We start from the raw sequence: 24,596 nt of genomic DNA on the forward strand, positions 1-24,596 counted from the left end.
AGGACGGTATGGCAACCCCGACTATAAATAAGCAGATATCTTGACACACTCCTGCTGTACCAACAGTGTATTGAAAAGTTCAGAAACAGAGTAAGCCACACTTTCAAAAAAACCCACAGCCGAACGCGAATACGCACGCATGCAAGAGCAGGTAGCACAATGCACCTGTAGTAAAATACGGTTCCTAGAACTTCAAAACTCTGGAGGACTAGGTCCTTATTAACTGTTTTGTTCCTAATGCTGTCAGAGCATCAGGCTTGTCCAAGGGTGCTTCCAGGTCCTTCCTTGTGTAAAAGCTACACAACTCTAATAGGGTGAGGTCCATAGCATCCATTCCATTTGTGATGCTATGATAGCATCCAGCCTCTCCAGTTGAGTTCAACAAGCAATTTAGTTTTCCCCAGACAGGGCTTGCGCGGGATATGTTCAGGCATGCACGCAGACAGTCTTCGAATGGGTATATTGCCCATTTGGTAGGTTTTCCAACCCAGTAAAGGATTCGGTGCGTAGAGCTTTGAATACTCTTGTCTGTTTATGAGTGCGCGAGAACCTGTTCATGGGCCGCGTTGATGCTCACTTTTGAAACTACTGTGTTATTGTGTAGAGAATGCAACTGTGTGTGCATACCCTGGTTGTTGATTTTTTCATTGTTCACTTTTCGGGAACGGGACGCCTTTTTCAGTACGGTTGCAGCTTGCAATTCCGGATCATCTGAGAAAAAGGGATGTGATAATGCGCAGGGAACGCAGCCAGGACCGCGTCTGCATACCGTAATCGGTGATCTTCCTCACTCCGATCACCTTTCGAAAGCCATTGTCATCAAACTCCGATCTGCACAACACAAAAGACATAATAAGCTGGAGCCCACAGTTATGCCTTCACGCTAGGGATGTTCAAAAATACCTTTTTAAAATTTTACGGGCTAAAACAACGATGTACCGTAATTTTCCATGTATAATGCGCACAATTTTAAGTATTTTTTGCCCTAAAATAGGGGGGTGCGTATTATACATGGGTACAGCAAGCCTTGAAAAAAATCCCTCGATCAAAAACTGGAAATCACACCTTTCTTCATGTTTGTTTAAATCGCGCATCACCTCTAGCCATTTGACCCCGTAATTCGTATTATAGAGTGTAACGAGCTGCCAAATAGAGAAGCATGTTGCCAATTAACGAAAAGCGTGTTTCTAATTAACGAGGGTCGTCGCGATCTCTTGCTGAGTTGGTTTGCCGATTGTACGCGAGCGAAATTAGGTCGCTGATTGCTACAAGCGTGCGCGGCAATCCTTGTTGATTCATCGCGTCAACGACAGGCCTTAACAATCGCATACACAAGAGGCCATGTGCGCAAGATATAATCGCTTGCGTAATCAGTCGCATCTCCAACAGGACTGGTGCGCCCGACATAACCGTTGGCCTGAGCAATCGCATCTGTAATTGTAATAGGCCACGTGCGCAAGATGTCGTGTGTCGCTAGCCTGAGCTATCGCGTCGCCGACCTCACAGGCTTTGGCTACTATCTACTCTTGTTTTGGAGACAATGCCGTTCATTGTATTATGATTAGCGATCATTATGTGATGATTGTTCGACAGCGACATCGCAAAACAGAACAACATCGAATAGCCAACTAAACCGCAACTATTCATGTACTCGTGTACTGCGAATGCAGGGTGCGTACTTAGTTTTAGGTGTACAGGACAAACTTTTTACCAACATTTGCCAGATACCCGATGAAATCGTTTAGCTGTGTACAAAAAAAAATTCAACCATTAGAAGCAAAGCAGTAGGTTAGGGCTATTCAAAAATTACTTTTTTTCTTGATTCCAACCATTCACCGATTAAATTGTCAGGTTACCCTAAAACACTGCACACCAAATTTGAAATAATTCTAACAAGCATAAGCTGCCGCAGAGGCAATTCAAATTTATAATTTAATAAACTAATTTTACAAAAGTATTTCAAATTCTTTTGTCAGCACCGTGAAATTGTTGAGTTGTCATCAAAACCGATGCAAAACAAATTTGACTCAATTCCAACTAGTAGAAGTCGAGTTTTATTGGAGTTTTCCGTTGGTAATTCTCGGATTATTCTTGATTTTTGCGGTAACCTGACAATTTAATCGGCGGATGGCTGGAATCATGAAGAAAAATTATTTTTGAACAACCCCACTGTAGGTGGAACGGGAAATTTCAGATTTGAAAAATAGTGTGTATGGCGGCTAATTCTACAGTTAATAATGTAAGAATTTTTCTGCGTTTTTGGTGAACTCCAAGATTTTATCAAGTAGCCAGTAAAATTCGACCAAAAAAGGTACTCTCGAACAACCCTAGTGCACTCGCTGTTCACTTACGAATAGTGAAGTCCGTACCGGACGCCTGGGGTGACTGGTAATCGAACTCGTGCACTCCTACGCAGCCCTTTCGGATTGGATACGGTCGGCACTGTCAAAAAAGGGTTAAATTCAGAATGTGTATCAGCTCAAATATTTCAACGCAATCAGTTTTTAGATTCTAATAATGGCGTTTCATTAACCATGTATAGCAGGGTATTCCTACACTTGAACCAAACAGTGTTTTCCAGGATGCCTTATCCTAACAACTTAAGGCGGAGATGATGAAGTAGGATTAGCAATAACATTAATTATCGGGTTCGTCAGGATTTATCAACCCAGGATTAAGGAAACCGGATGATCGCAGCACACAAAGTTAGTTTTAATCTCATGATTTACCAAACCGGAATTAACTATAGGTAACTAGTTATTTTTAAAAACTGCGTACCATTCCTACAAGCAAATATTTTCGATAATGACCGTGTCGATTGTCTCCTAGGTAATGGCTTCACTTAACAATCAACGAATTAGGTACCCACCATTGCAGAGCGATATCAATATTCTACAATCTGATTCTTAGCTGTAAGGTACCATTTGGACACGACTTTCATTTGGCAAGATGATAATTGTACCTATTACAGTGGCAGTATCATTATCAGCAGGCTGCTGTTTCATTCAACAAAAAGACAACTGACAGCCAATAACGCATTTTTCCATTATGATGCAACAGATAACGCCACTTGATTGAAAACTCAGGACACCTCGACCAATCATCGATATAATCTTTTCCAACTTTATGCATCGCGATTAGCAGTATTTAATCACATGATTAGCATTCTCCCGGATCAGCTAACTTTATTATATCCGGCCTTAATCTCCTTTACTCTCAGAAATTTATCATTTACTTGCACTCAGTAGTGAGTAGGAGCCCCATGGAAAACATGCATTACATTGCTACGTCGTCAATCCCATGCAAATACTGCCAAATTATTGGAGAACAGTTGCGTTAAAATTCATATTGAAATGTCAACGTGTAGTCAAAACTTTTTTGACTCTTGATACGTTTGCTGTTCTTATAATTATAGAAGAGAATTTCACACATTCTGTCATTAAAATTCTGGTATGATGGTTATATAAATGATAAGGCCGATATTTCTGAGCTTAGAAACTAGCAATTAGCAACTCAATTTGGACATCCCTAAATTATAGGATGGAGCTAAGGATGGACTATTTTTGAAGGCGGGTACAGATGAAGAGGGGTTGTACCAGTGTTGGGATGACTCGAGTCATGACTTGACTCGAGTCAGACTCGAGTCACCTTTTTCGTATGACTTGACTTGACTCGAGTCACTTTGCTAAAATGACTTGACTTGACTCGTCGTATCAGAAATGCGATTTGACTCGTGACTCGGAGCAAAATTCACGAGTCAATTTCAAGTCATCAAGTAATCGGTGTCGATAAAAATCACTGTATCTTGCATATGTTCGAATTGTTCACGAAACGCTGGTGTAACCCTTGAAAGCGACCAATGATTCAATGATCGATCGCTTCACTGAGCCTCGATTGTTCTCTCATAAATAAATTGATCGCAAACGAAGTGATCGAAGCTTACAGTTACGTTGTCGTAAACTCTAGTATTAAAATGATAAAATAGCAAAATGTCTATTTCTATTCTCTGTTCTTACCTTAACCGAACCTCTTGTTTTATTGAAATTGAATTCGAATATAGTGTATATTGTCCTCAACCATTAGCGCAAGCTCGAATTTTATCATATCTATGTGTAAATGAGTAATGTATTGCATCTTATCAATTCGTTTCGCTATTCACTATAGGTGGCTGGTAACTATATAAACTAAGGCTATGCAATTACTTACGTAGCTTAACAGCTCTACGTGTATGTGAGCGATACAGCGCCTTCTTGCCGGTATATTTCACTCTATATTCGTTCATTGGTTCGGAATCAATGATCACTCAGTCTGTATTTCAGACAGCTAGCAAATTGCAATGACGTAATCATGCCTCATACTTCGAAAAGGCAACTTGACTTGAAATGTGACTTGACTCGTGACTTGACTTGACTTGACTCGACTTGACTCGAGTCACCTCCAAAAATCGAGTGACTTGACTTGACTCGAGTCACCTTTGAAAATCGATTGACTTGACTTGACTCGAGTCAAAATGTGCAATGACTCGGAATGACTCGTGACTCGAAGGTAGTGACTTGATCCCAACACTGGGTTGTACCCAAGTGACAAGGTTCCGAGTAGCAAGTCAATCTCAGTTTTATACTTTTGACTCGAGTCAGGTCGCGTCATTTTAGATTCTCCACCGAGTTGTCAAGTCCGAGTCCTAGTGAGCTAGTAGAGGGGCGAGTCAGTGTCATGGTGTGTAGACTCAACTTCGAGTCAAAGTCAATGTTCAATGTTCAGTTTTCAATTCAATCAGGTTCAACCTATTTTTTTTCTCTGATCGTGTGATATAGAATGGCTCGCATTCAAAAAATAGTAATTTTCCGTAACAGTTTCAGGCCCTATTTGCCAAGTATCGGGACTGATAGACGAAATACCAATATTGTGGTGACATCATTATTCTTCAAAGTTACAACGAAATGTCTGCCTTGGCTGTCCTATAGTCTCGAGTCATATGACTTGGTTCGAGATCGAGTCATACACAATGTCTCGAGTACAAGACGAGACAATACAAAATTGACTGAAGTCGAGTCAATTTACGCACTTGACAAAACGAATTGAGGTGAGTCACAACTCAAGTCATTACAAACATGTAAGTAGTTACTCATTCAAACCAAATACAGTATTCCTTTCTTATCCAAAATTGCGATACAAATGTGAATCCTGCGCTATAGGTAACATTTTAAGTGACTAGGCAAGATAGCGACCGTGATGTACTGATTAGAGAAGAATAACATGAATGTCAATGTCAAGGTTAATCTCCAATCCCCAAAATTGGGCCTGAAGCTTACCTGGAAATTCTTCCACTGTGGTGGCAACTGCAGCTACGATAGGTTTCCTAGAAAATAAGATGTCTCAGTAAATCTCACTATTACAGTCTTGACTGAGTCAAGTGGAGTCATTTTCTATCGACTCAATAACAAGTCGAAGTCGGCGTGCAAAGGATTGAGTCCGAACAATAGTGTTGAGACTAGAGTTCAAATACAAGTCATACTGTTCACTGTTAAGTATCGAACTCAAGTCATGTTAAACTCATTCTTGGTTGGTACCCAAGTGATTGATTCTAAATTGAATATTAATCTTCGAGTCGAATATAACTAATTACGACATCACAACATAACGAATGAAGTGAAAAGTTCAAATATGTACCTTTTCTATGCCACCACAAAGAATCCAATCTTTTTTCTAGATCACATTGAACATTATTAGGTATGTTTTCGACCATAACTAATTCAATTGAACTTTTTGACATTGTTGCAGGATTGTAACCAAGTCGCAAGTCAATGTCTCTTTTATAGTTTTGACTCGAGTCAAGTCGAGTCATTTTCAATTCACCACCGACTCAAGTCCGAGTCCAAGTCATCGAAAAGAGGAACGAGTTTAAGTCATTGTGTTGACTTATCAGTTTCCGGTTAAATTCTTGTTTAAACCCACTTTTTATAACTCTGTTTGGTGATATCGAATGGTTTGCATTTATGATATACTCATTTTCCTCGCTTTCAACAGTTCCTGGTTGAATTTTCAAGTACCATTACTACTACATGAACTCCCAATAGTATGTTTACTTTCTTATTCTTCGAAATTACAATGAAAAGTCGGTCTAGGCCAGTGGTTCCCAACTTTTTTCCACCCACGTACCATTTTGAGTATTTATGAAGTGCTCGCGTACCACCTACATCTACCATTTATGACATCATAATCACGTATCTGGCCTATCAGTCAGTATTTTATTAGTCTCGCTTGAGGCCGTAGGGATGCAACAGCCTAGAGTTGCGCAATAGGCTGGTGCGGGACCATTAGGTACGTGCATATCCGCGCTAGGACACATCTCGACATATAAACGTTTCGCGAAATCTGCGGATCCACAAAGTGGGCTTCCAGAAAGATCGACGGTGATAACACTTAGAATCCGAAATGACTGACAAAATTTTACCGAAACTGTCGATATTGATATGACCGCACGCCTCCGAATAGTCATGCATCTGAGCCCAGCGGTACAAAATGCGACCCAACGAGAAAATCACAACACACCCAGTCAAGAACTACGAATTAAGAATCTTTTGAGTAGCCTAGCGACAATCCTTACCGGAGGTCACGAAATAACAACATGCCTCAACAAAGTAATGAGGACCCATCCGAAACTTCATTAATAGTCTTAGCGGTTTGACATAGGCTATGGGCGTCCTAAATTTTCGAAGACACCGTTTCTATCAGATCCTGCAGGAAATCTGATCAAGTTCATGCTATATATGGAATATGGAAGTTCCAATATTATTGACCAAATTCATACATAAACTAAAAAAAAAACATTCACGCCACTAGTAAATTTAGGCATACTGATTTTTCACAGTGATTGGATAGCGATTGGTGCATGGTGACTGGTGAGCTGAAAAACATTAATGAATAAATCTTGCGTTAATCGTTACCTAACACGGCCAGAGTATTGTTGCGGCCCTCCTTGACATAGATACTCTGTAGCACCCGTCCCATTCTTCAGTCAACAGGTGTGTTCGCGGGAAAAGAAACGACCTTTCTTATTCATTGGGCTGATTTCTACTTGGGGAAATTTTGGCTCACATTTTAGCCAAGGGGTCCGCGAGATGAAAAAGGTTGGGAACCACTGCACTAGCTGGTCGATGCGTGGCTTACGTTTGCTCACAGCGCATCGAAAGTCATGCACGGGCGCAACAAGTCGGTTTCGTTTCTTTGGCGTACCTTACCACGACGACGACTTCAAAAAACTCCAAATCAACCCCACCTGAACTAAAAACAGAATGTACTCGTGTACCACCTGGAAGACCTTCGCGTACCACTACTGGTACACGTACCACAGGTTGGGAACCACTGGTCTAGGCCGTCTCACTCTCGAGTCATATGATTTGGTTCGAGTCATGCGCAATGACTTGAGTCCAAGTCATTTCGAGTCGAGTCATTTTCATATTTTAGGAAAATTTCTAGGGTCAAGTCGAGTCATCAGAAAATTGCAACTCGAGTCAAGTCATGACTTGAGTCATTACAACCCTATACTACATTGTTGTGGTTCATAGCTTCCCATAGTGGAAAATAATATCAACACCGTAAGTCTCGTTGATAAATTGTCAGTTTCAGGTGCATTCTGTTTATTGTTAATAATTTTTCCTCTATTGGGTAAGATTGGATAATTTCAGTACTCAAAAATATCATTTCTCATTACTCAATTCGAAAAATTGGAATTAATACTCAATTCAATTTGAGTACATACTAAACTCATTGTGACTAGCCCGAGTGACGGATCAAGGCTATCAAATTATATTGCTGGAATTAAGTCCTTGGGGTTGGAATGTCTCGAGTCACGATTTTGTGGTGACTCCACTTGACTTGAGTCATTTTTTCACATGCGTAAAATGACTCGGCTCGTCTTGTACTCGAGTCATTGTGCATGACTCGAACCAAGTCATATGACTCGAGACTCAAGATGGCCTAGACCAGTGGTTCCCAACCTCTTTCGACTCATCGCCCCCTTTTCAAACTCCACATCGATCATCGCCCCCCCCCCCAAATTTTGGGAACCGAAAAATGGGCATACAGACTGTAATCACCGGCGAGTTGACTAAGAAAAAAGGTCAACTTTTCGGCTCGACCTCGAAATAACACTTTTACAGCTAAATCTTGGTGAGTTGACTAACAAAAAAGGTGATTTCTCCTACTTGATTCCAAAGGACCGTAACAGCACTTCGTCAGACCCCCCAATACGTTGGTCCTGCCCCCCATACGGTAATAAAGCAACCTTCTGGGGGCTGCATCCCTCAGACTCAACTTCCCCAATACCTCTGTACCGCTACTTCTCGGCAAAAAATGTTTGACTCTTTAGTGCAGTGATTCCCAACCGCGGCCCTGAGGGATGCAGCCCTCAGCTAGCCTTCTTGCGGCCCCCACAAAAATATTGAGAAATCGACTGTTGCTTGGCTTGGAGTCTGGAGTTTTCAATTATGATTGCAAGAAAGTGGTGAGTAGACTGCTAAGATTGCGTCACTGCTGTTTCAATGTAATGTGCATTAACTTTCCAGTTGAACGAGCAGTACCTATAGATACTATAGATATAGATATACCTATAGATATAGGTATTGACAGGACCGTAACTGCCGCACCCCAAGCCCCCCAATTGGGGGGAGCGAGCTCGAAGGGGGCCCAATTTTTTTAGTGAATTATCGTAATTTATAGAGTATTTTATGAAATTTTATGCAACTGTTTCCAAATTTTTCGCGCTCCGCGCAATTTTAAGTTTCCAAGCACCTTCATTATTGGGTACTATTCCAGCAAGATTTATAGAAGTGGGCATATCGACGTTGGCCATTACCGCGCCACGACGCACGAAGGCATATAAAGTTTTAGGCAATGTAACATGCGACTCCAAGAAGTATGCCAGAACGATCGGCAGCGTGAAAACGTTGGCCGAAAAGGACTGCCCTTACCCTGACCGAAAACTTCGCTATGTATATACAAAATACATATAGGTAGCCTATAATTGACCATAGGCGCCTAAATGACTGGCGCCGAATGTTCCTGTCTTGGCAATCTGAACCTCACGAGACAAATAGGCTACCATTCCGCAGGAAATAATTATATGCTAGTGCATCTTTTAGTTTAGTACGTTTGGCGATTTTATATTTTTTGATATAGCAGACTGAAGGTCACGAAATAACATCATGTAACGAAGACGTTCCAACGGGTCCGCCCGTCAGAATATGTTTAATTATTATTTACGGGGCCTACAGTTTCCAAGAAACCTGAGCAGAGAGGACAAGTAATTGATAGCAATATATATGCAATTGCCGATTATATTGACCGATTTAATCATGAATTATAAAAATGTTTAGTCGATTAGTCGAGAGAAGCTGCCCAAAACGGACACCAGATTTAGATGAGAAATAGCGGTAAACAGCCATCTAGCCTGAGGGGAGCTGGGAGGCTTCGAAGTCCGCTTTATCACCCTATGGGGGGCCCAAGAGTAACGTTTGGGGGGGGGGGGGGCTGACGAAGTGCTGTTAGGGCCCTGGGTATTGATAACTAATTTACGGATAGATGTGCAACAAGTGACTCACGATTGAATACGCCGAGATGCGTACTGCTTAGCTGGCAAAAAGCAGCATAATTGGTAGTCCTATAGCTCGCGAACCAAGCGTCCGAATAATTTGATATATCGGTGTTTATCAAAAGCAAGTGTCGCACTGATTCCAGAATTACGAATTGAAATCTCGCCAGGGCATTAAAACTACTCCGAATTAGTCAGCAAAGGTTGATTGTTCTGAACAACGGAAGCACAATGGCCAATGGCGTCAAGCGAATGATCGGAACAATGCCAATTTTCATAGTATGGTGACTATTTTGGGTTCCTTTCATTGCCTGGTATTCGTGCGGCCCGGAAAGTACTCTGAAATTCTAAATTTGGCCCTGCCACCGAAAAAGGTTGGGAACCACTGCTTTAGTGAGTCGGCTTAATTCGCGCGAGGGGCGAAAAATTTATATCATTCATGATTGAATCGGTCAACATGATCGGAAATTGCATATTTATTAGTTTCAATTCCTTATCCTCTCTCTGCTCAAGTATTCAGATTTACCGGTAAAGCTGAGTGAGGTCTTGGAAAATGTATGGCCAGTAAATAGTAATAGAACATATTCGGGCGGACCCGTGGGTATAATGACTTCGTTACGTAATGGCATTTCGTGGCCTGTCTGCTATGTCAAAACATATTCAAATCGCCCATACGTACTAAACTAAAAGACGCTCACGATTTCAATTTGGTATTTCTGCACTGGCAATCAATTTTTCTAGGCGGAATGGCATTTGTCTTGAGGGGTTCTGATTGCCAGGACAGGAACATTTGACGCCAGCCATTTGGGTGCCTATGGACAATTAAAAATATATGTATATCGTACATATATCGAAGTCGGTCAGCATAAAGGCAGTCCTTTTCCGCCAAGGTTTTCTCGTTCTGGCACACTACTCGGAGTCGCATGTTACATGGCCTGAAACTTCATATGTCTTGTTGCGTCATGGCGTGGTAATGGCTGACGCCGAGATGCCCATTTCTGTAACCCATGCGTATTATTTCTTGGGGGAAGGGATGAAAAAATGGGTTGAACCGGATTGAACTGAAAACTGAACAGTGAACACAATGACTCAACTCAAACTCGACTCACAACACTATAACTCGGACTCGACCCACTTCTAGCTGACGTGGACTAGGACCTGACTCAGTGGTTAGTGGAAAATGACTCGACTTGACTCGAGTCAAAACTATAAAAGTGAGATAGACTTGTAACTCGGAACCTTTTGACTTGGTTACAACCCAAAGACCTGATTAGTAACACTGGTACTAATGACTTCCCTGCTTGGCGCTCATGTGTTACTGGAATAACATGGAGAGGTGGTGCAAGACTTAGAAAGCCTTACAAGGCTGTATCTGCACCTTCCTTGTCTAGCGGCATATGCAAATCATGCCCTCTTGGTACGCATATGCACAGATAGTGTCTATGTTTATCATGAGTCAGTGTGTATGCCGCAAAAAACATTAAGGACAAAAATTAACTATGTACTTTCCTTCCACGGAAAACCATGGCTGTAACCGGGTCACAAGGTTCCGAGTTACAAATCCATCTTACCTGTATGGTCATTTTCAATTCACCACCTAGTCAAGTCACAGTCAAAGTCTAGAAACATTGAATCCGAGCCAGTGTTCACAGTTCATTATCCGAGCCCTTAACCCTGGATACGCCTCTTAAATACATGTCTATGCTGCCATGAGAATCATTATCCTGGCCGCTAAGAAAATTTACCAACAAGTTGCTGCAATATCGATAAAATTTAGTACAAAATCAAAAATATGCCAAAAAGCCATATCTTATACCCAAAAGAGCTATATATGGCCCATGAACCATAGGTTCCCGACCACTGATATATAAGGTACATATATGGACTTTGACAGAGTACACTCTGTTATGATGTCATAATGAATGATACTCGAATACTGGACTCGAAGCATATTACATGATTCTGAATTGAATCACTCAGGTACTCAATTTTGCCCAGCCCTAATCTCCGGTCACATCTCTTGGTCGAGTCAATACACAAAGTGAATCAGGTCATTTTCTATGTATGAAAAGATGACTCGAATCAAGTCAACAAAAAATTGCCACTCGAGTCATTACTAGCCAAAAATCTTGTTTACGCACCACAATCTTACCTAGACGATTTGGCCCTCCCGGACACCAGATTACGACGCTTGGTTGCAATCTCGCAGCCATCATCTGGGGATGGTGAGCGGTTCCTTTAACCAGGATTTTTCTGTTTCGCGCTACCTTTTCGGGTGGACCTATAGATAATGTAAATACCACCGTGCAAACTATTTTCTTCAAATCCAAATTTCTCTATTCCAATGACTTTCCCTGTACACGTTTGAATAGGGCCGTGCACACTTTCATTTTTGCGCCTTGTAGTCAACTTATAACGAAATACACCAGCCAAGGCTTTGTCAACCAAAAGAGTTTGTGTACCATCTAAAAGTATTCGAAATTTCATGCTGGTGACGTCATATTTTGCGATACAATTAATAATATACAATGTTCCTACCACTGGTTGCTGACGACTACCCCTGACGTTAACCCCTGACGAGTGTCAGCCGAAAATATCCGAGTTTATTTCAATATGAATATACTATTCAATTGTATTTTGAAGTTCTGCACCTCCAAGAAACTCTTGAACCTGATTTGTTTTGCATCGTATTCCAACAGAATCCTTCGAGTGACCAACTTCGACCCTAACAATGTGCAAATGTGATGCATCAGTGGTTCTTAATGTAGTCGATAATGTCCTTTATGCAAAAATTGAAATATAAAATGTTGGAGGATGGAGAATATAATAGAATGCACGGTTTCTTTAAGTGTGTTGTTTCTTTCAGGGATGAATTTAAATTGGTGGATTGTCGATGGGAAAGTGGCTTAGCCTCCTGGTGGCGGCACCCGCATTTAAACCTGATTTTCACTTAGTCACTCAAACAAAATTTTTCACACCGTGGCCCCCTAGAATGAGAAGTGGTTGTATAATTAAAAAACAGGTGTTTAATCAGTACACGGTAGCCAGAATGATAAAATGATGTAAATACAACACACATCAAATATGTATCATTAGTAATTACATCTGCAGTATTGGTTGAGCTTGTTTTTGCTCTGAAAATGTCTTACCGTAATTTTCCAAATATAGTACGCCCCCGTGTATAATATGCACCATTAAAATGGCGTGTAAATTCCAAGAAAAAGTCTGTACCCATGTATAGTATGCACCCTATAATAAATTGGTACACGCGATAAATTGGCGAGGATTGCCGCGCGCGCGTGCAGCAATCAATGATCTAATTTTGCTCGTGTGTCAATGACAAACCAACCCAGCAGGAAATTGCATGCCGTTGCGCAACGCAGACGACTCTCACTAATTGGTAACACGCTTCCCGCAGATTGGCAGCGCACACCACTTATAATACGAATTACTGGACACGATGGCTGAATGTGACACGCGATTACAACAAACATGAAGAACGGTGTGTATTCAAGTTCTATTTCGAGGGAGATTTTTTTCAAGACTCGTACCCAATACCCATGCATAATACGCATTACGCGCCCCCGGATTTTAGACAAAAAAAATCGGAAAAATTCCGCGCATTGTACATGGAAAATTACGGTAATTGCTGGTTAGGTGGTACAAAGGACTGTTCGTCCTTCATCTTTAATATACAGTCGTAGAGGCATGCAAATTTTTATTGTAAAATACAATTGGAGATAATGATCTCTGAATTTTCCCATGTCCCCCTTAAAAAGCTCTATGGCCCCTTAGAGGGCTATGGCCCACAGGCTGGAAATCCTTTATATAAAGGGTCGGGATTTGTTACAACAGATAGATCTGTGTCATCTCTCGGGGAAAGTATCACCGCATCAATCACACGCTCGTTCGAACTATGTCGGAATTGTTGCTAATGTTATTAACTTGTCCGAAATCGTGTGTCACGGATCAGTGTTAAATTGCTTGAGGTACCTTTCGTTGTTATGTCACAAATACACAAAATGACTAGAGTCAAGTCAACAAAAAATTGCAACTCGCGTCGTTACAACCCAGGGCAAAACTTATTTACCGACCACAATCTCACCTGGACGACTTGGGCGGCTTCGACTTCCCAGCTCTTGATTTTGGCTCCCGTAATTTCGGTAAATTGCAAGTGACTTTTGTTGTCCAGAATTTCCAAGACTGATATGACATATCAGCATCAGTCATCATACTCGATATGTCGTCTCCTATAATAAAAAAAATGCTTGGTTTTATATTTTATATTTATAAACCTCATACCGGAATTTTAATGACAGAATCGTTGTGTCCAGCACCAATGTTCCCTCTAATTTTTCACGAGTCTGCGCACACACGTTAACTCACTGCGCAACCAGCCCCCCAAATAAGGTGATAAACCGAAGCCCGCCAGACCCCCCTATCGGGCTCTGCGCTTTTTGCTGATATTTATCATCTACATCGAGGGCAGGTTTGGCGGTCGTGTCGCGCGAGGCGTGAAAATTTTATATGATTCATGATTGAATCGGTCAATATGATCGGGAATTGCATATATTTATTGCTATCCATTTTTATCCTCTTTCTGCTCACATAATCAGATTTACCGGTAAAGCTGATCGAGTGAGGTCTGCTAGAAAAGGTAGGTCCTCTAAATATTAATTACACATCTTCGGCGCACCAGTTGGTATAATGACTTCGTTACATGATGCTATTTCGTGACCTCCTATCGGCTATGTCAAAAGACATTGAAATCGCTCAAACGTACTAATCTAAAACACGAACACGATTTAAAATTGGTATTTCTCTACTGGCAAATAATGTTCCCTCGACATGGCATTTGTCTTGTTGTGGGACTCGGATCGCCAGCACATGAACATTCAGCGCCAGCCATTTACGCGCCTATGGACAATTAAACTTGTATGTATGAATCGAAGTTTTCGGTCAGCATATAGGGCAGTCCTTTTCGGCCAAGGCTTTCTCGCTGCTGATCGTTTTGGCGCACTTCTCGGAGTCACATGTCACATAGCCTATAACTTCATATGTCTTGGTGCGTCGTGGCAAGGTAATGGTTGACGCCCAAGTGCCCATTTCTCTTAATCACACGTATTTTTTGTCAAATATACAGATATTTGACAAAATTAATTCACGCGCGGCGCGAAAAAGATTTTGAAAAATTCCCAAATAATACACCATGATTTATGTTAATTCATGAAATAATTTTGGGCTCCCTTCGATCTCGGCCCCCTAATCGAGGGTTTGGGGTGCGGCAGTTACGGTCCTGACGAAATCTTACGCCATGTTCATGACACGCGGAGAAGACTATGCGCTAGTTTCTCGCAGATTAACTTCAAACTAGCCCATTGTTATTTATAACTTTGTTAAACCATGTTATTACGCCATTCCCAGAAAATATTGCGCTATTGAAATGATATCAGTAGCGCTCACGCGTACGAGACCATATTAAAAGAAAAGATTTTTCGTTAGGTGCTCGTGATTGCAAAGTCTCATTTGTTCACGGAGCACAATATTTACCTTGGCGGTGTAAGACTTCAGCGATAACACTGTTTGCCCCTGGCAATTTTCCCTCTAATTCACGAGTTGCGCGTCTGCGTGGTCCCTTGGACAGCAGTGCGCAACGACTTAAAAAAACATCACTTTAGATTTTTTGTGCGCAACTTAGATTTTCTGTGCGCAGAGACCGCTTCAGCACTGCGCATTTGCGCACGTGCGCAGCTTAGAGGGAACATTGTCCAGCACTACTGTGTACCAGGATAAACTAATACTGACCTTCGCCTACTTCTTCCGGTGGTGGAATTCGGGGCACCAAAGTCCGACGCCTTCGTGCCTGTTGGTGTTTGTCGTCCGAAGATGGTGTTGTGCTAGCCTTGCTGGCGGGCCTGCAATCAATGTATTTACCACCGTAAATACTATTCACTTTAACTACAAATTTTTCTACCACGATAATTTCTCTTCTAAAATTTGGAATTGGGCAAGATTTGTTTTGGACTGTTTTCTCATACAACCTGATAATTACAGGGCTAGCCTGTAAAGTTTGAAAAAAAATCACAATCCAAAATTTTCTCCTCTGATAGCTTTGCCCCTACAGGTTGGGACTGGGTCAAATTTGATGCTCTGAGATTTTATGCTCCAACCAAACACTCTATCAATTATAGTCAGTAAACTTTGAGAAAAATATTTACTTTCGACAAACCCTACCGTAGGCTACCGTCTTCAGCGGTCATTCCAAACTTATGTCGAGTCGGCGAAAGATTGCAACTCGAGTCACTACAACCCAGGGCAAAACCTATTCACCGACCACAACCTCACCTGGACGTATTGGTCGGCTTAGTATTCCCAGCAGCTCTTTTTTTGGGGCTTCCGTGATACGTTTAGGTCTTTTGATAATTTTGCAAGTGTACTTGGTATGTCATCTTCTGTAAAAAAAATATCATCCACCCAAATTTAGAAAAGGCTTGGTAATTAGGGCTAAACGCAATGTTTCAAGTACTTATAACTAGCGCGAGTTTTTTTGACATGTCAAAATGAGTCAAAAAATTGTAGCATTAGGTCAAAAAATGGTTTACAAAGTTAAGATTTTTTCGCAACCTGCATATCATTTGTATCATAGATGTTTGCACTGTCGATGGACCATAGCCTATATAAAGGCTATGGATGAGCTTATCATTTGAAATTTTACAGCTTGTAGCCTATTTTATATGCCTACCATTGTAGACATATCGTCCATTGTCTGCTCATTGTGAATCATAGACGTTCAAATGAAACAAATAGGTTGACATGGTGTTCTGCTCAACGTACCGCAATATCGTAACTGAAGCAAGACGGCCTGGGCATTGCATGCTTATATCAAGAAGCGCACAATGAAAAATTGTGATGTAGACAACATTGCCAGAATGAAGCAACATGGTTTGTCAACAGCAGTATACGCACAACTTAAGTGTTGCCAGCCAACAACTGCTGCTGTTTAACGTTCTTAGATTCCTGGCAAGCTACTTAGTAAGGACAGACACTTTCTACCCGAGAATGCAGGAAAGTATTTTTCGTTGTACTACAACAAATTTTAATTATTTATACCATAATGCGTGATGCAACTACTGGAATTCTTCATAGGTCCAGACTTCGTTGAAATAATTTTTTTTTCGGGTAAAAATTTGTCAGTTTTTGCGAATTTACTAATTCTAGTACTACTCTCAATTGGAAAAACCTATGCAGCTCCAATTGTAAAACTAGTCAAATCTGAAAAAATAATGTAGCCTAGCTCTATTTTAATTCAAATGTAATTTGAAAAAAACTGTGCAGCTCCAATTATAATACAAATCTAATTTACAAAAAAATTGCGTATTTCTAATTCTAGTTCTAATCTAATTTAGAAAAGACTGTGCAGCTCCAATTGTAATAGAAATCTAATTCACAAAAAATTGGGTATTTCAAATTCTAGTTCTAATCTAATTAGGAAAAGACTGTGCAGCTCCAATTGTAATACAAATCTGATTTAGAAAAAATTGCGTATTTTTACTTTCTAGTTCCAATCTAATTTCGATAAAAACTGTGTGCTCTAATTCTAATTCTAATCTAATTGGGAAAATACTGCAAGTCCAATTCTAATCTAATTGGAAAAAATTTTGTATTTCTAATTCTAATTTGATTTGGAAAAGACTGTACACTGTACAGCTCCAATTGTAATACAAATCTAATTTAGAAAAAATTGCGTATTTTTACTTTCTAGTTCCAATCCAATTTAGATAAAAACTGTGTGCTCCAACTCTAATTCTATTCTAATTTGGAAAATCGGAAGCCCTATCTTATATTCTAATCTAATTTGGAAAGAACTTTATTTCTGATTCTAATTCTAATATGATTCGGAAAAATGTGTAGCCCTAACTTAAATTCTAATCCAATTTGGAAAATACTTTATTTCTGATTCTAATTCGAATCTAATTTGGAAACATGTGTAGCTCTAACTTAAATTCTAATCTAATTTGGAAAAAACTTGATTTCTGATTGTATTTCGAATCTAATTTGGAAAAAAATGTATATTTCTATTTCTAATTCTAATCCAATTCGGAAAAATATGTAGCTCTAACTTTAATTCTAACCTCATTTGGAAAAAAATTTATTTCTGATTCTAATTCGAATCTATGTGTATTTCTAATTCTAATTCAATTTGGAAAAATGTGTAGCTCTAATTGTAATTTTGCTTCAACTTGGAATAAATTGTGTATTTCCAGTTATATCTCTAATCTAAATTGGAAGGATTGTGTAGCTCTAATTTTGATTCTATATTCTCATTTGGAAAAATAGTGTACCGGTATTTCTGATTCTAATTTTAATCTAATTTGGAAAAAACTGTGTAGCTCTAATTTTAATTCTAATCTAATTTGGCAAAAATTGTGTAGCTCTAATTCTAATTCTATTCTAATTTGGAATGCCGAAATTTCCTAGTCGTATAAATCTGTTCTAAGAAGCAATTTGGTGTCGACCGGCGTAATCTAATACTGACCTTTCCCTTCATATTCAGGTGATCTCGCTATCATCGGGTGATGGCGACAGGGGCCTCTTCATCAGCTTGATCTTTCGCCTGACGGGCATCTCTTCGACTTCGGAGTCGGAGTCACTTGGTGGCGATCTCCGAATACGGGTACGGGAACATGAACAGAGCACCAAAATTTTCCATGTATAATGAGCAAAACTTTAATGATTTTTTGTCCTAAAATCGGGGGGGGGGGGTTAGCGCTGCCAATCAGCGAGAACCGTGTTGCCAATTAGCGAGTCGTATACGCTTCACAACAACAAGCGATCTCCGGCTTAGTCGGTGTGCCGTTTGTACGCGAGCGATATTAGGTGATTGATTGCTGCACGAGTGCACGGCACTCCTCGTTACTTTATCGCGTTAACAAGCCTAACACCCGCATATACAACACGCCATGTGCGCAAGATGTAATCGCTGGCCTAAACACTACGCATCACCAACAGGCCTGGTGCGCACGCCATATTGAACAAAAATTAGTAAATTACAAATGCACCATTCGATATCACCAGAGTTATATCAAGAGGGTTTAACAAGACTTTAACTGGTAACTGAGCAGTCGACACAATGACTTGGACTTGGACTCGGACTCGAGTCATCATGCCATGACTCGGACTCGACCCTCTGCTCGCTGACTTGAACTCGGACTTGACTCGGTGGTGAATTGAAAATGACTCAACTTGACTAGACTCAAAACTATAAAAGTGAGATTGACTTATGACTCAAAGACTTGTGGCTTGGTTACAACCCTGGCTCTTCACCTATAACCCTCATAGCGAAATTTTAATGACAGAATCATTGTGTCCAGCAATACTGTGGACCAGGGCAATCTAATACTGACCTTCGCCTTTTTCTTCCTGTGGTGGAATCCGGGGAACCAAAGTCCTACGCCTTCGTGCCTGCTGGTGCTGGTGTTTGTCGTCAGAAGATGGTGTTGTGCTAGCCTTGCGGGCAGGCCTATAACACTGGTCAACACATATTTTTAGGCATACAAAGTAAGAGTGGTTTGGGGGGTTCTGAAGGTCACTGATTCCGAATATGACCTTAGTTTTTTCAAATTGGCTCTTGTTGTGAAGATAACCCATGGGGCTGTTTTGACCAAAATCTCCCATTTTTGAAGTAATGACTAGATATAAAATCGGCTTAGTGGTACTATAAAGTTTAGAAATTTCTTCTACTTGTTATTTTTACACACAGAAGACTATATTAAATCAAAATACAGCAACAGCACTATATTTTGGGGTATTAGATTTATCATAGTTACAGACTTTCACGGATATCATGTTCATAAATAAACTCCAGTCATGTATAGAAGTATTTACCTAGATACTAAAATAATGTGACATTAATTCAATCAGTTTTCCGTCAACCACCTATTGTAAATTTGAAATGATCAGTTGGAATACAATATTATTGATATATTTTAAATCGAAAATGTTTTGGTACGATTTTCGCCTGTAAGCTATTTAGTGCAGTTTCTCGAAAGGTCCCGGCAACGGTCTGACACAATATGATCAGTGGTTCATCTCATCTGCCCTGGTATCTTTTTATTGTTGTTCTGATATCTTGTTAGAACCTCTCCCCTTGCTAATCAACATGACGATCGAGAAATATATGTGACGGAACAGGAAGTGACCTTTTATGCTCATGTTTGTTCCAAGTTTTCGATATGCAGATACGAATTTTTGGACCAACTGTTTGTAGTTGGGTGCTTTGTGATCAGCTAAGTTTTATTTACCACATCTTAGGAGAAATTACATGCTGTGAACTCCTCCTAATGTGAAATTGGAATCTTTCATCGGTATTCGAATATACCAGATACCAGATTTAAGCTTCTCGTTCGATAGGGTTGCTAGGTATACCCACTTCATTGACTCAGTGGAAAATTATTCATTTACCAGTCAAAAGAAATGAGACACATATAAGTATTGTAATTAAGCCTTTCAAGGACAAATTTTATAGTTTTATACGCCTTTTTAATCTTGGTAGAATGACCAATTGATACAGGAGAAGATGAATTTCCGTTTTGGAAAAGTACAATTTTTAGGCTTGACAAACTGCTTTTTAGACAAACAAATATTTCGCATCATGCCATGTTAATATTGATAGAATGACATGAGGGTTCTTCATAGTCAATTAGCCATTTATGCGCAGTATAAAATTAGAAAAAAACTACGATTTTCTTCCCAACAAGTGAAATATTTAAGGGTAAATACAGTAATTTTGGGCTTTTTTAGGGGTATAAATATATTCTGACGGACAGCAAATCTGACAAAACTAATGTGATATTCGTAATCAGCAACCTCAAAAACCCCAGAAACAGCTCTCAGATGTTCTGCCTAAAAATTGTTTTTTCCATTTTGTTGACCAGTGTAATCAATGTAATTTCCACAGTAAATACCATCCACTTCAAATACAAATTTGGAATTGGGCAAGATTTGTTTTGGACTGTTTTCTCATGCAACCTGACAATTACACGGGGTATCCAGAAAGTTTTGAAAAAAAATCATATTCCGAACTTTTCTTCACTTATAGCTTTGCCTCTACAGGTTGGCACTGATTCAATTTTGATGGTCACAGATTTTTTCATCCAACCAAACAATTTATCAACCATAGTCAGTAAACTTTGAGAAAAATAATTACTTTCGATAAACCCTACTGTAGGCTACCGTCCTCAGCGGACATTTCAAACTTATGTAGAGTCAACGAAAGATCGCGACTCGAGTCATTACAACCCGGGCAAAACTTATTCAGCGCCCACAACCTCACCCGGACGAATTGGCCAGCTTCGGCTTCCCAGCGGCTCTTGTTTTTGGCTTCCGTAATACGCTGCGATCTTTCGATGGTTTTGCAAGAGACTTTTGTTGTCCAGAATTTCCAAGACTATTATGATTGATATGACATATCAGCATCGGTCAGAGTACTCAATATGTCGTCTCCTATCAAGAAAACACTCATGACTCAAGTACTAATTCAGGTATCGATTCTACCGTTGAAAAGCACCGCTACCGTACAAGACACCGGAGGGAGTGGGCATGGAAGCGTCCGAAGGGGGGCGCGAAGATGCCCAAGAGATATGAAGTGATGAAGTTTCTTGAACAGGGAATGAGTTCAATCTGTGCTGAAACTTCACATGATGGCAGTATTCGGACTCATACTAGAATTTAAAATGTTATAGTTGTAGCGTCCATACCCAGGCGCTAGATTGTAACTGTTACTGAATCTTGTACCGATCAGAACATGCGTCTGAATTGGGACTGACTGATGAACGCGCGCAGGTGTCGGAGCTGCGATCAAGTCACTACATTCGAGTCACGAGTCATTGCACATTTTGACTGGAGTCAAGTCAATCGATTCTTGAAGGTGACTCAAGTCAAGCCACAAGTCAAGTCACAATTCAAGTCAAGTTAATTATTACAAGAACAAAGCATAATTACGTCATAGCATTTTGATAGCTGTTTGAAAGTCACAAAAGCAAGACGTAAAAAATATGTCATTGATGATAGAAACAGATGGAAAAAGATTGAATCCGATCATCGCTAGGATACGATACAATAGTGAATGTGAAACCGTGCATTGTTATCACATTTGGCATCGGGCCATATCTGAGTGACTAAAGCTACTAGACAAATTTCAAGTTAATATCCATGAATTCGCCAATATTGACCACATTCGTCTCCGACAGACTTGGACAACTAGATAATTCTAGCGGTCCAATTTTAATTATATTTTAATTTATTGTTTTCCTGAAAATGAATCTTTGGCCGCGTCATTGTGCAGGAAGTTAACAAGAATATATACCCCTCGCGCTGGGAAATTCAGTGCCAAGGCTCCACAGCATTACTTACACCAGTGGTCGGGAACCTATGGCTCTTTCGGGCATAAAATATGGCTCCTTGAGAAATTTCCATTTTTGTGCCTAATATATCAATATTGCAGCAACTAGTTAATAAATCTTCAGCATGACCAGTATTATTATTATTGTTGCAGTACAAACATGTCTCTGAGATGTTACTACAGTGGCATATTCAGGGCTAGAGGCTCGGGCCCACTTTTCAAAATCCTCAAATTTAAGTTGATGTCGCGCCAGAGACCAATTTCACTACCGAATTCGATGTACCCGCCACAAAATCTTGAATTGTGCGATGCATTTATTGATCAAAGAGACTGGGATACATGTCGGCGCCTGTATCACAATGCAGTTTTCAAATACACACTGTCTTCCTGATCCACGACGAGAAATGAACTTCCGTGGAAGTGACACAATTACAAATTCGCAACGTTATGTTACAGCCAAATACTTCAAGAAATGAGCAGTCTAATCGGAATCAGTGCGACAATTACATTCGAATGATATCAGTTATTTTAAATTCTATGATATTTACGCTGAATTGCGCTATCATAGGTAAGGAAGGCATGGCCCGTAAGTGTCTCACCGATGTCTTACCTCTCCTTTCACGTGTTATTTTCTAACAATAACTAGGCACGTTGCGTGATTTTGATAGTAAATTTATGTTCAAGATCGAGGAGACCGGTGAGGCACTGCCGCACTTGCCTTCCCCGACCCCATGTCACCGACCCATGACACATTACAGTGGGCATACTGCTGCAGAGTGACCATGTTTGGCTCCACCTACGTATATCATCAATCACAGTAAAGATCATTTGATATGTTTTCGACCATGCCTGATTCATTGCACTTTCAAAGAATAGTAAAGTAACCACGCTATTGGGATTTCATCAATTGGTATTGGTACTGGCACTTAAAAATGCGACCAGAAACTGTTGGAAGTGAAAAAGATTAGTATATTAGAATTGCAAACCATTCGATATCACCAGAGTTATAAAAAGTGGGTTTAACAAGACTCTAATTGGAAACTGGGCAGTCAACACAATGACTTGGACTCGGACTCGAGTTATAATACCATGACTCGGACGTTTGCTCTCTGACTTGGACTCGGGCTTGGCTCGGTGGTGAATTAAAAATGACTCGACTTGACTCGAGTCAAAACTATAAAAGTGAGATTGACTTGTGACTTGGTTACAACCCTAGCTCTTCACCTGGACCAGTGTACTTGCCTTCAAAATTAGTCCATCATCAGCTCTATCCTATAAATTAGGGATGTCCAAAATGAGTGTTAATTGCTAATTTGTAAGCTCAGAAATATTGGTCTGATATTTATATTTATAATCCTCATACCGGAAATCATTATGTCCAGCACTACCGCGGACCAGGCTAAGCTAATACTGACCTTCGCCTTCTTTTTCAGGTGGTGGAATCCGGGGAACCAAAGTCCTACGCCTTCGTGCCTGCTGGTGTTTGTCGTCCGAAGAAGGTGTTGTGCTGGCCTTGCGGGTGGGCCTGCAATCAATGTTATTACCACCGTAAATACTATTCACTTCAAATACAAATATTTCAACCCCGATAATTTCTCTTCTAAAGTTCGGAATTGGGCAAGATTTGTTTTGGACTGTTTACTCATACAACCTGACAATTTCACGGGTAGCCCATAAAGTTTGAAAAAAAATCACAATCTAGAATTTTCTTCTCTAATAGCTTTGCCTCTACAGGTTGGGACTGAGTCAAATGTGATGGTCACAGATTTTATCATCGAACCAAACAATTTATCAACTATAGTCAGTAAACTTTGAGAAAAATAATTACTTTCGATAAACCCTACTGTAGGCTACCGTCCTCAGCGGCCATTCCTCTGTCTCTGCAGGCCGCGTAATATGCTCTGCAGGCCGCGTAATATGCTCTGCAGGCCGCGTCATATGCTCTGCAGGCCGCGTAATATGCTCTGCAGGCCGCGTAATATGCTCTGCAGGCCGCGTAATATGCTCTGCAGGCCGCGTAATATGCTCTGCAGGCCGCGTAATATGCTCTGCAGGCCGCGTAATATGCTCTGCAGGCAGCGAAATTGTCTCTGCAGGCCACGTAATATGCTCTGCAGGACGCGTAATATGCTCTGCAGGCAGCGAAATTGTCTCTGCAGGCCGCGTAATATGCTCTGCAGGCCGCGTAATATGCTCTGCAGGCCGCGTAATATGCTCTTCAGGCCGCGTAATATGCTCTGCAGGCCGCGTAATATGCTCTGCAGGCCGCGTAATATGCTCTGCAGGCCGCGTCGTATGCTCTGTAGGCAGCGAAATTGTCTCTGCAGGCCGCGTTATATGCTCTGCAGGCAGCGAAATTGTCTCTGCAGGCCGCGTAATATGCTCTGCAGGCAGCTAAATTGTCTCTGCAGGCCGCGTAATATGCTCTGCAGGCCGCGTCGTATGCTCTGCAGGCAGCGAAATTGTCTCTGCAGGCCGCGTTATATGCTCTGCAGGCAGCGAAATTGTCTCTGCAGGCCGCGTAATATGCTCTGCAGGCCGCGTAATATGCTCTGCAGGCCGCGTAATATGCTCTGCAGGCCGCGTAATATGCTCTGCAGGACG

General features: G+C 40.8%; 2 protein-coding genes across 2 annotated transcripts in view; one reads left to right on the forward strand and one right to left on the reverse strand.

The window, feature by feature from the left end:
• LOC145451066 (TBC1 domain family member 1-like) overlaps positions 1–24,596 on the forward strand; it is a 135,594-nt gene that overhangs the window by 32,859 nt on the left and 78,139 nt on the right. The gene's annotated exons all lie outside the window — the stretch shown is intronic.
• LOC145451091 (uncharacterized) lies at positions 53–23,414 on the reverse strand. Its single transcript, XM_080329582.1, has 9 exons — positions 23,408–23,414; positions 20,925–21,038; positions 15,398–15,507; positions 13,698–13,842; positions 5,313–5,359; positions 2,352–2,442; positions 770–831; positions 628–711; positions 53–550 (listed from the first exon to the last, which is right to left on the reverse strand). Exons 4-9 carry the CDS (start codon positions 13,823–13,825, stop codon positions 348–350), a joined length of 615 nt encoding a protein of 204 aa, XP_080185708.1. The 5' UTR covers positions 13,826–13,842; positions 15,398–15,507; positions 20,925–21,038; positions 23,408–23,414; the 3' UTR covers positions 53–347.

The sequence above is a fragment of the Botryllus schlosseri genome, chromosome 11, assembly GCF_051294905.1.
Source record: "Botryllus schlosseri isolate E-star chromosome 11, Bs_hap1, whole genome shotgun sequence".
NCBI lineage: Eukaryota > Metazoa > Chordata > Ascidiacea > Stolidobranchia > Styelidae > Botryllus > Botryllus schlosseri.

Bases quoted from the DNA above. Each gene is read 5' to 3' on its own strand.
- LOC145451091 (XM_080329582.1), bottom strand. From the start codon at position 13,825: ATGATGACTGATGCTGATATGTCATATCAGTCTTGGAAATTCTGGACA. The intron at 2,443-5,312 runs GTAAGCTTCAGG...CTTTTTTGACAG, and splicing joins CACAGTGGAAGAATTTCCAG to TGCCGACCGTATCCAATCCG. The intron at 712-769 runs GTATGCAGACGC...CCTTTTTCTCAG, and splicing joins GAGGAAGATCACCGATTACG to ATGATCCGGAATTGCAAGCT.